A 12920-nucleotide genomic window follows, 5' to 3' on the forward strand; every position below is an offset into this window, starting at 1 on the left:
ACTTGGCATCTGGTAATGTTACTGATGAAAGGTCATTGATATACACAAGAAAAAGTAAGGGCCCCAAAATGGAACCTTGTGGGACCCCACATGTAATTAGTTCCCAGTTGGATGATGCCTGATAGCTTGATACATGTCTCTTTCCTAATAACACCCTTTGTTTCCTGCCAGAGATATAAGATTTGAACCATTTTGCAGCATTTCCTGTTACACTATAATATTCTAGTTTACTTAAAAGGATATTGTGATTTACACAGTCAAATGCCTTTGACAGATCACAAAATATACCAGTTGCCTGCAATTTTTTGTCTAATGAATTAAGTACATTTTCACTGTAAGTGTAGATAGCCTTCTCAATATCAGAACCTTTTAGAAATCCAAACTGTGACTTTGACAGTATGTTATTTGAGATAAGATGGTTATAAAGACGACTGTACATTACTTTTTCGAAAATTTTTGAGAATGCTGGCAACAGTGAAATTGGACGGAAATTTGATGCTATTTCTTTATCTCCCTTCTTAAACAGTGGCTTAACTTCAGCATATTTCAGCCATTCTGGAAATATTCCACTGATAAACGACTGGTTACACAGATAGCTTAATATGTTACTTAGCTCAGAATCACATTCTTTAATTAACTTTGTTGATATTTCATCATACCCACTAGATGTTTTTGATTTTAAAGATTTTATGATGGACATTATTTCTGTTGGGGTAGTGAGGGTCAAATTCATATTATGGAAGTTACTTGAAATGTCTGGTCTAAGGTAATCCATAGCAGCATCTACCGAACCTGACAACCCCATCTTTTCAGTAACAGTTATAAAATGTTTGTTAAAAAGTTCTGCAACACTATACACATCTGTCACCAATGCATCATTTACTCTTAATGCTATTTGTTCCTCTTCATGTCTGGTTCTACCGGTCTCCTCCTTCACTATATCCCATATTGTCTTTATTTTGTTATCTGATATGACTATCTTTTCCTTGTAATATATTTGCTTTGACATCCGTATTACAGTCTTTAATATTTTGCAGTATTTCTTATAATGTGCTATAGCATCAACATTGGAAATGTTTCGGATTGACAGATACAGTTTTCTTTTTGTTTTACAAGATACCCCTATTCCTCGAGTAATCCATGGCTTCTTTGTAGACTTTGCTCTAACCTTGGTAAGCAAAACAAAAACCCCAGATAATGTGTTAATACAACGGAATCAAACTGTACTAGCGACTACCACAAGAGATCAAAGAGAAAATCTTAGAAAAGTGTTTTTGTACCATAAAAGGTTATCTAAAATTATGTGTAAATTTTGTTGACAATTATGCTAATAATTAATTACTGCAATTAAGAGGCATTTTATAATATGTTCTATTGAACAGTGAAATAGAATGTCCAAATGGGTAACTCAGTAAAGCAAGAAATGTACGTATCTATGTATGTGTGTAATCGTATACGTTTATATATCTGTGTGTACGTATTTTATGTATTTGTGTGCTGACAACAACCACACAATTTACATTGTCTACAGATGGATAAATAAATAAACATAATTAAGTCAGACCAAATAATTTATAATCGATTGTGATACTGTACAGACAGCCACTAAAAATTCTACATGTTTTCATTAACACTTACTCAATGTTTATTTCTGGTTTCTCTGCTGGATGTGATCAAGATATTATAGAAAAATATAAACAGCTGTTTCTGACAATTTGAAATCTGGATTTCCATATTTCACCTGAATAAGTCATTCAACAAAATCTTTAGAAACTGCAATACATCATTATTATAATTTATTGTAGTCATATAATTGGCATGTGACAAGTTTCTGCATGTCACAATGTTCTAATATCAGTTTCATGGGGACCATTACATGAAGAAAACTTGTACATATTTCACCTACAGCACATGCAACACCTCACTGAAGACAGTGCTGAGCAGCAGGAACTTTCCCACTGGTGAAATACCAGTCATGCTGTGCTTCTGTCTGATGAAGTCTCATTTACAGGATGATAATAACTGATAGCTGCATGACAACCAACATAGTACAAATAAAAGTAAATTGTGAGAACATATTACAGAATATGATTGCCACAACATACTTTCAGCATGAGGGAACCTCTCCACATTCTACCACACGTGACACACAGTAAACATACTTCTTTTTTAATTGGTGGACTTGTCACAAAAGTACCTCAATCTGGCCACCAACTTGTTTTCTCCACTTGTCACACACACCTAAAGTCTCCATTAGGATGTCAGGAACGAACTATACATGATGTGAACAGTTAAGCTGCTTCATAAAACCTGCTGCCAACAAAAAGGAACAAAGAGGTGCACTGATAAGAAGGAACCATAAAAGAACACAGAGATTTACTGAGACCAACACACAACACACACCCCTGAGAGTATGAAAGTGCACGTAAATGGTGGACTTTATTGTGAACTGTCTGATTGTGATCAGTTGCAAATTTATTTTGGACTGCCAAAACATTATTGTGAACTGTTGTAAATGTATTATAAGCTGTTGTAAATTTGCAACCTGACAAACAAATAACAGCAGCTAAGACATTAAAAAAAATACCACAATAAAACCATTTCATTGTGATAACGATTTAAAAGTATTTATCATGGCAACCATTCAAAACTGAGCATATGTATTTTTACTGTAATCCTGAGCCATCATATTGTCAAAATCCAAGTTGTGCAGTGTAGTAACATATGTTCACCTTCATTTGTGAAAGTAACAGCCTAGGCATTATCACTATCTTCACTGCTGGAGTGTTCCCCAGTCCCACAAAAGGTTTCCGAATCTTTCAACATGAATCTATGTGATAAAGGTGTTGACTGCAACCCAAATGGAGAAGAAAGTCCAACCTTAAACACACCGATGTCATGCACATTATAATTTTCTGAGTATTTAATGTTACTGTCAGTTTTTCCGTTTTCTGAACCTACTATTTTTCTATGATTAAGATCCCTGTCGGCCCCTTCACTTGTGAATGAGGAATTGTCTTCATAACAAACTCCACCATTAGCTTGCTGACATTCTTCAAATACAGGGTCAGACACACACACATCCTTGACCCCTTCTTCAACTGGCCTGCTCTGGTCAACAGAAGTTTCAGTTTTTAAAGCCATTGTATCTGCTAACTCAGCCTCTTCCACTGGTCTGTTCTGACTATCAGAAATTTCAGTCTTTAAAGCCACTGTATCTGCTAACTCAGTCTCTTTAACAACAATTTCTGCTTCACATATGCCCTCTCTAGCTCTTTTATTTTTGAGAGCCTTTTCCTCTCGTTCTTTCCACTCTTTTGCTTTGTCAACAAGGATACTTTTTAGTTCATCTAACATCAGTTTTGAGCAATTCTTCTGTTGTTGTTTTTCAGTTCTGCTACATTCAGTACTGTCATATAAGTCCATTTCATCATCAAAATAGTCTGCAGTGCTTACGGCTTCAAACACTTCATCTTCTACATCAGGATCTAGGTCTGTTTTTCCAACATGTATTTGTTTAATATTTTCATTCCCACTGTGGCTTCTAGCAGGCCAATCCTCCTCTTCTTCCAAATTTTTTGGCAGTTCTGGATTGTTTAAAGTGTTCAGAAATGATATTCCTCGCTCACAACAACTCCTGCACATATCGAGCTCTTTTAGGATATCATTCAATGCAGTCTGCAAATCTGGTGTTGACAATTCACTGTTTAAGTCATCAAGATTTTCCCTAGTTTCCAGATATTCTTCAACAACATGAGTTCGATACAGAATGTTTTGTAGATGTAATGTGGTGCTGTGAACCGAAACAAATAAAGCATCATATTTTAGCTTTTTTGGTGGACTACTGGCAGGTGGTTCACTACTTGGTGATCTTCTGGGCACACCATATGTGCTGAAAATTCGATATTCTGTATTGAGTTGTTTGGTAAGTGTTGATATGTCTTCTAAGAGCTCATACAGAATCTTTGGGTTGACACGTGATGGTTCAGCTCTCAATTCAGGATGGAAAGTAAGAACGAGGCGGCGAAGGAACTCTGACTGCAGTAAAAGATAGCAATTCTGCAGAACCTGTGGAACAGATACCTCATTAATTTGATGTTTGAAATACATTTTCTCACACACAGCACAATAGCAAAAGCATAAGAGATACCAAACTATTATAGAGCCCTACACAATGCAACACTATTTAACAATTTAAGATAATTATGAAAAAAAAAAGCACAGGCAGGTAAAAGGGAGGACACAGTACAGAAGGATCTTACCTGCAGCCACATGTATAGTGCAAACATTAACAGATATGAGTGCTATCTGTAAAAACACATGGGCAAATTTGTGTCACTCTGTTCTCACATGAACACCTGCACAAAGCCAACAACTTCAGTAAACCCGATAAGTATTATCTGGCATTTAAGGAAACTGAAGACCTGGCCAGCATGGCTGAACCACTGTGCTTACAAGAAACATGGATGGGAGTTACTGGTAGCATACACTCCAGTGTTCTTACGAGTGGAGTGCTGCTACTTGCTACATGCCATGGTGTGTATAGCAAAAAACTGACTGACACTTCTGTTGAAAAATACTTCTTGCACATTTTGACAACACAATAGTTATTTTTTTTGAATAAACCACTGTCCACTTTAGCTCTGATGTTTCATTTTTTTGTAAAAATATAACGTAGTTTACAATTTGGTTTTTAAAACTATACTGACTCGTTCACATGTAATGGTTTGTTTATTCTGGCAACTTTTAAACCAAATCCTACATACAGAACACAACTAGTTTCAGAATTTCCTTGCCAGCCTTGAAGTCTAGTTGTGTGTGACAACAGCAACTTTTGCAAAGCTGATATTCTTTGTATTTTTCACAATCTGCAGAAATTGCTCCCTAAGAATGCCTTTATTCATATTGTCAACAAGATATTTACAGTGTGTACTTTTCTTCTTTTTCTTTAGACAGATATTTGAATCCTACCCCACTCAGCATTGTGTCCCTTTAACCATAATTTGCACACCATGTATGAGACTAATCTGGAAATTAAGGTTATAAGATTTTTTTGAAGTACAAAAAATGAATTTATTTTAATAAAAATTACATGCATTGTAGTATAGGTCTTGCATTATTTTTTTACATAATCACCATTTACCTCAATACATTTTGTCATCCGTGGGATGAGTTTCATGATTCCTGTGTCAAAGACGTCTCCTGCCACCTTTTTCAGCCAGTTCTTCACTTCGATTCTCACCTCATCGTCATCGGAAAAGTGTTTTCCATGAAGGAGTTCCTTCAATTTAGTGAACAGATGATAGTCACTGGGTGTGGGATTGGGGCTGCAGGGGGGTGGCTTAAAATATACCAACCGAACAGAGTCAACAACTCTTGTGTTGCATGAGCGGTGTGTGGATGTGCATTTTCATGAATCAGACAGACTCCCGTTGTCAGCATTCCACAACGTTTGTTTTGTATGGCTCTGTGAAGTTTCTTCATGGGCTCACAATATCTTCCACCATTTATTGTTTCACCTCTTTCAAAACAATCAATGAGCAGAACCCTTTTCTGACCCAAAAGAACTGACACCATGATTTTCCTCACTGTTTGCTGAGTTTTGAATTTTTTGGCTGAAGGAGAATGAGTATGTCACCAATGCACTTATTGTCTTTGCTCTGTGGAGTACGTGGTAAGCCCAAGTTTCATTTCCTGTCACTACAGAGTTGAGAAAATCCTCGCCTTCAGTCAACAAAATGGTCAAGAAATTTGCAAGCAGCACTGACTGCTCATTCCACCTACTTCAGTAAGCATCTTGACACCCATCACACAAACCTGCAATAATTTAGTCGATCAGTTATGATCTCATGAACAACAGTTCATGAAATGTTTGGACAAACTGCATGCTGGTCTTCAATTGTTGAACAGTGATCAGAGAGAAAATGTTCTTCAATTTTCTGCACCACATCATCAGTCACAACACAAGGCCTTCCACTTCTGCCTTCATCGTAAATTTCCGTCCTTTCAAAATTGAAATTCTGTACCCATTTCATCACATGCTGCCTTGACATTACATCCTCTCCATAAGTTGAAGCAATTTTGCAATGAATCACAGTGAAGTTCATGCCCTTAGCATTTAGGTAGCGAATTACAGTGCACACTTCGCACTTGGCAGGAGCTGAAATGAGAGCTCTCATCTCTAACCATCACCACAACAATAACTGATCAGCTACTGGTTGTTGGGAATGCTCATTCCTTCTGCTGGCTTCTTGCTACATGGCAGTGGTACCAACTTCCTCCACAGACATTCCATGCTAAATCTACTTGCCTTGTTAACTTGGTTAACTGCAATGTGACCAAGTTAGTTCCCCTAAGGCCAGGTCTACAATTTGCTTTGGTGAGTAATACTTATGAACATAGTTCACACATGTACAGCTGCTGTCCATTTTTCATTACCTTACTCAGCAGTTGTGTTGTTAAGGGTGTCAGATAGCCAGCCAATCCAAATTAATTTTCTACATTTAAATAAAACAGTAATTTGGGGAAAAATGCATTATCTCATTTACTCTTTCATAAAGAAATTAATTATTCCGTAACACATATCTGCTCATAATAGGTGTGCCTCACTTATGCTAAGAATGCCAGGATGGCAACCACCATCTGTAATTATAAATGCAAATGTTGCTACTGGTGCAGCTATCTGTAGTACAGCTGTGATATAGGCATTATAATTAAAATTAATTTAATGTTAGACTGTCTCTGTAGCTGAATGGTTAGTGTCACTGTCTTCAGTGCAGAAGGACTCTAGTTCAATCCCGGAACCACCTCAGATTTCTTCTGACATAGGAGGTCAGGTGCAGGGTCCACTCGCCCTTGTGACGTCAAATGAGGAGTTGCTTGAATAAAGAAGCAACAGCATCATCTGCTTTCATCTACTGGCAATAAAGGCTGGAGGTATTTCCAACAACCTGACTACATGCCCAGGATTATGGATCCCTCCTCATACTGCCATTTAGGTAGCAGTCAGCCAGTTGAAATAGGCTTAAGGCCTAATCTGTAGTGTTGACTTACTTTACCTCTAAATTTGAAGTTCCTCTTCAGTTGCCATATTTTATTGCAATGAAATATGCTATGCTGTGCGTTTTTCATATCATTAATCAGTCCAAAAACTACTGAAACATGTCTACGGATGTAAACTCCTGAAACATGAATGTTTTTATGGTATTTAAAAGCAGAACTTTGATCTTTTCTGAAAATTTTTATATCATTGCTCATTGTTTTAGCTCTAATTGCAATACACATTACCAACCATAGGCTTTGTAAGGCTTTATCAGATAGGAACAGTCCATTTAATATTTTCGATCAAATTCTGACAAGACGTTCAGTGTTGTCATCAAGATCATAATGTTGGTTCATCTCTGTTACATCTTATCAGCCAGCACATTTCCAGTTACCAGTTTAGCTTTAAACTATCATAACTGAATGATGATTAGCCGTGTGTGTGTGTGTGTGTTTATATATATATATATATATATATATATATATATATATATATATATATATATATATATATATATATATATATATATATATATTATTTCTATTATGTTTTGCTTACTTTTATTTGATATTTGTGTTTTCTATAAACCATTTTTTTCCTTCCTTACTGCTAAGTCATGCAGCATGATGTGTGCATTTTCCAAAATTTTCACTTGGGGAGTAATGAAACAGGTGAAAGCTGAACATCCTTTATACGAAGGCCTATTTAATGTTCCAGATTCTTCAGTTCCTTGCAGTGTTACACTATGAAAGCACTGCTACAAATCTTATGGTTATAAAGCACTGATTGAGAAGTCAGTGGGGCAATATACAGTGACAATTTCTCAAATAAAAAGTCTACATAAAATTATTTTTGTATGCACAATAGAACAAGCATTACAACAGATTTATCCATATGGTGCTCTTACCTTTAGCACATCAATTTTGACCTCTTGTGAGATGCTGCCGTCTTCTTCACAGGTAGCACCAATGGTGTTGAGAAAATCGGCCTCTTGAAATGCTAGGTAGAACTGCTGCCTGTCCAGCTGCCCTCTGCAACAGTCACCACATGCTCACTATGCCTCTCTCAATTAATGAAAAGTTGTTTATCTACTTCTCAGGCTCTGCAGTCAAATCTTCTAAGAATGACTCACAACATACAGATAACATAATATGACTAAATTGTTGGATTCCGAGGATGGTCTTCCCCCATATGAGGTATCTCAAACAGAATAACCACCTCCATGTGAAACAGGTTTCTGAAGATGTCATGTGAAACCCAACTCAATTTTCTCACATGACTTGCTGAAAGCTGTGGATTAAGCCAGTCAGGCAGATGCAGTATTTCTTGACTTATCAAAAAACAGTTTGACTCTGTATCCCACCTACACTTATTATTGAATGTATGATTGACTGCGGTATCAAGCAAAATGTGAGACACTAGAATTAGGAGGAAGGACACAGCGTGTCATCATGGATGGTGAGAAGTGTATTGGGAGCCTTGATGTTCATGTTGTATATAAATGATTTTTCAGGCAATATTAATCACAAGCTCAGAATTTCACAGATGATGCAGTTGCCTATAATGAAGGACAGTCTGAAAAAAGCTGCACAAATATTCTGTGTAATCTTGATATTGATAAAATTTGAAAGTGGTGCAAAGATTGGCAAAAATTTTTAAATCTTCAAAACGTAAAATGGAGCACTTAACAAAACAAAAAAGAAAAAAAAATCATAGTAACCTATGGCTACAATGTCAACAAATCACAACTGGAATTGGTCAACTCTCACAATACCCAGGTTTAACAGTTTGCAGAGATATGAAATGGAATAATCATTTAGTCTCAGTAATTTGTGAAGCAGATGGGAGACCAGTTCATTGACAGAATACTAGGGAAATGTAAACCGTTTATAAAGGAGACTGCTCACAAAACGCTTGTGCAATCCATTCTCGAATACACGTTTTCAGAAATAACTGCAGCCAGTTGCCATTTGGATGACTCAATTTTTATTGTGCCTTGACTAATACCAAGCAACTTAGTGACTCATCATGAGATGGTACACACATTTAATAACTGACTGTAGCATTATGGGGCTCATTGTGTAACTGTGGTAAGATGGAAAAACAAAACAAGTAAGTACTTAATGTGGCGAGGTCTCAAGAATTATTTACATAATAAGGTCAACTTGAAGTCTGTACTTACAATAATCAGCATTTACAAGTTTAATCCTTGTTACAAATCACTGTGGAAAACATAATGGTACAACCAGTTAATGTACCATCTGATGATAAGTCCCTAGGAGACTTCATCCCAGTCAAGTGTCCTTCATTCACATTGGATAAAAGATCTATTCTAGAATATTTTTCAAGTGTGTGGAACCCATAGCAAGGACTACCAAGAGATATTGAACTCATACAGAGAAGGGCAGTATGAATGGTCACAGGTCTGTCTGGCCCATGAGAGAGTGTCATGTAGATGCTGCAGAAATACAACTGGCTGATGTCCGAAGTTAGACATAAACTATCATGAGAAAGACTACTTACAAATTTTAAGAGCTGGATTTAAATAATGACTATACGACTATATTACAAGCTCCTACGTAGGAATTGTGAGGATAAGATCAGATTAGTTACAGTGCACGCGTAAGTCTTTAACAATCGTTCTTTCCATGCTTAAATGATATGTCTAGGAATGTGCTACAATCCCTCACAAATCACTCCTGTGAAGGTCATGAGGACAAGGTTATACTAAATACAGTGCAAATAAAGGTGTTTAAACAATCATTCTTCCTTCACTCCATATGTGAATGGAATGGGGAATGGTAAGGAATATCAACAAAAATGGTAATCGCTTTTATGTGTGTGAGGCACTTGCGTGGTTCAACGACATGTTACTGACAGAAGTACTTTCTTCGATTTAACAAAAGCATTTGATTGTGGGGATCATACAATATTTTTGCACAAGTTGTAAAATTATGGAAATTTTTCATGGTAAGTTCTGTGGGACCAAACTGCTGAGGCCATAGGTCCCTAGGTTTACACACTACTTATTCTAACTTAAACTAACCTACGCTAAGGACAACACACACACCCATGCTCGAGGGAGGACTAGAACCTTCGATGGGGAAAGCTGCGCGAACTGTGGGAAGACCCCACAGACTGAGCGCCGACTCCACACGGCACAAAATTATGGGATTAGAGGGAAATCTCAGCAATGGTTCACTTCATATCTGGGAACTAGGGAGCAGAGATTGACCTCCAGGATCAACACACTGGAAAGAGGCTTGAATCTGATTGGGATCATGTAATGTGTGAAGTTGCACAAGATTCTGTTCTGGGTCTACTGCTTTTCTTTGTGTTTATCAATGATTTGTCACCAGACATGACAGATGACATAAAAATTGTTCTCTTCACACATGACAAACATGTTGCTGTGAAAGATATGGAACGTTATATAAAGGATACCAGAGTAGTCAGTAAAAAGAGCACATAGCTCTCTGAGAACTGATTATGCTTTACTTGCACAAAAAATAATTTATACAGTTTCTGACATGGAACTATTGTAAAAGCAAAATTTTATTGTTCGAAGATGACCAAATGGTCAGTGAAGCCAATCATTTTAAATTTGCAGGACTGGGTGTAGCTGGATGGCCTTCTTGGAAGTATCATGTTGAAGAACTCGTGCAGAAACTGAATGCTGCTTTCTCACATTATAAGAATGATGTCCAATGTCTCTGAGACTGAAACACAAAAGTTTGTTTACTTTGCTTACTTCCACTCCATAATACCACATAATATTACATTTTGGGACAACTCTGTGCCCTCACCAAGAATACTCTTAGCCCAGAAACAAGTGGTCAGGCGGAACTGTGGCGTCAGTTTGTGAATTTTCTGTATGTCATTGTTCAGATATCTCGGAATTCTAACTCTGCCATCCCAGCACATACATTCGATCATGTGATTTGTTGCTGACAGTATGGACTCGTTTAGAAGAAACTGCAACATTCGTTCAGTGAACATTAGGTGGAGAAATGGTTGACACTTCCTTAAGCATGCATTTTTAATATGCTTCCAGTGGGTGGGGGGGTGGGGGGGGGAATCGATAAACCTCAAATATTCAGATCCAAAACGAAGGTTTCCTAGTAGCACCCTCCTCCTGTTCTTCACAGGAGTTCCTTGCAGTGCTTGAGAAATTCTCTCTGTTCTATTCATATACTTTTTCTTTCTTTATAAACTATCAAAGAAGAGCTCAAAAAATGAGGTGGATAGGAGTTTCAAGTACCTAGGGGAATGGATTAAATGTAACAACCTTGAAGGGAAAGCAATGGAAGCACAAAGGAGCAAAATGGAACTAGCTTTTCAGAAACAAAAAACATATACAATAATAAAGTCCTCTCTTGGAACACCAAAATAAGGCATTATAACACAGTAATTAAGCTAGAAGCACTCTATGCAGCAGAGACACTATAGTTCAATTCTTTTATCTTGGCAGTTCGCGTATGCCCGCCCAGACGCGGGAGATTGCTGCGTTGCCAGTTGCTCGCGCCAAGAGAAGCAAGGCCATAGTATAGTTTGCAAACTTACGTTTAGGGGGAAGTGCGCAGTTTATGAAGTAAAGCCACCACGGCCGCATTAACCCTGCTGCTACAGAGACGAGCTCCCCGCATTCCACACTGTGCCCGATTTTGTCGTCACTGCATTGCTCACCTGTGCAGACGCATGGTGTTTCGACTGCTTTGATACACTTGATCATTCGATTTCATAAAAACTATTTGGCCCAATAATTTGAGTTTTACACCTTCTTGACTGATACCTTCCCCCCATAAATGACTTAATTTAGTTTCGATGTTCAATGCAGTTATTGTGCAGCATTAGATGTAGTAAACCATAGCACGAAATTTTGAAGAGTTTGCAGAGGTAAAAGTCCATAGCGTATACTTTCCGCATGGTCGATTTTAGTTGTCACTAGAAATTTCAAAAAATTACTTTCAAACGAATAAAATTCATGAAGTAAGACACTTTGATATTGTTTTTAAATAAAGAAAATATTTAGCACTGAACAAGGTTTGAACTCAGAACCTTTCGCTTAGTAGCCAAACACTTTAACCATTACGCTAACTCAGCTCGTCATTCAAAAGATCTTCCAAAGGACTTTAAAATAGCATGCAAAATACTGACTAATACTGTTGGTATGACTATGAATTACTCACGTTTCGTCGACGTACAATACGAAAGAAACAATTACCGCTGTTCTTCATTGCGAAAAAGCGGTTAGTGAGAATGATACAAACACCTTTCCTTGCTATTGCCTGAATTACGAGGCTTATTGCTTGTTTGGTTTAATTAATTAATAGAATATGAAGCAATTGGTATAAAGAATGCTTTTTCCAAACTTTCTAAAAATAAAGTCTGCTATCAGGACATTGCTTTTGTTCAATTACTTTATTTATGACTGAACATTTCTAAAACTGAAGACACTTGTTCGTGCTCTGCACTGCAGTCAAGCTTTGGCAACGTCGTTCTCTGTTCATTGGCTGTGTTTTGTGACTTCAGATGCGCAGAACGAACCTAAACTCGGCCGCCGTCATAAATGACCCACACTTTAGTCATGGGTAGGAAAGGGCAAATGGAGAAATTGGAAATCAAGGAGAGGAAAATGTTGAGGTAGATCATGGGTCCCAAATTCCAAAATAACAAACAAGTTTTGTATAGAAATGAAGCCCTCTATGCAAAGTCGGAGAGACTCTCAGAAACCATGAGGAAAAGGAGGATTGATTTCTATGGGCACATACTCTGAATGAATCCCAACAGACTAACTAAACAAATCTTTGACTTCTTTTTTTTTTAAAAAAAAAAAAAAAAAAAGAAAAAAAAGAGAGAGAGAGAGAGAGAGAGAGAG

The 12920-nt window shown here is 37.2% G+C and overlaps 1 protein-coding gene across 2 annotated transcripts in view; it reads right to left on the reverse strand.

The window, feature by feature from the left end:
• Positions 1–1581: 1581 nt before the first annotated feature.
• Positions 1582–12920, reverse strand: part of LOC126482319 (vezatin-like) — a 111655-nt gene continuing 100316 nt past the window's right edge. The window contains exons 8-9 of one of the 2 annotated variants that reach the window (XM_050106361.1): positions 7950–8073; positions 1582–4068 (exon numbers count right to left, since the gene is read on the reverse strand). In XM_050106361.1, the coding sequence (XP_049962318.1) occupies positions 2755–4068; positions 7950–8073 (1438 nt within the window). In that variant the 3' untranslated portion in view covers positions 1582–2754. The remainder of the gene's footprint in view (positions 4069–7949; positions 8074–12920) is intronic. The other variant, XM_050106362.1, reaches the window with a different exon arrangement.

This window comes from Schistocerca serialis, chromosome 5 (assembly GCF_023864345.2).
Source record: "Schistocerca serialis cubense isolate TAMUIC-IGC-003099 chromosome 5, iqSchSeri2.2, whole genome shotgun sequence".
In the NCBI taxonomy this organism is placed as follows: Eukaryota; Metazoa; Arthropoda; class Insecta; order Orthoptera; family Acrididae; genus Schistocerca; species Schistocerca serialis.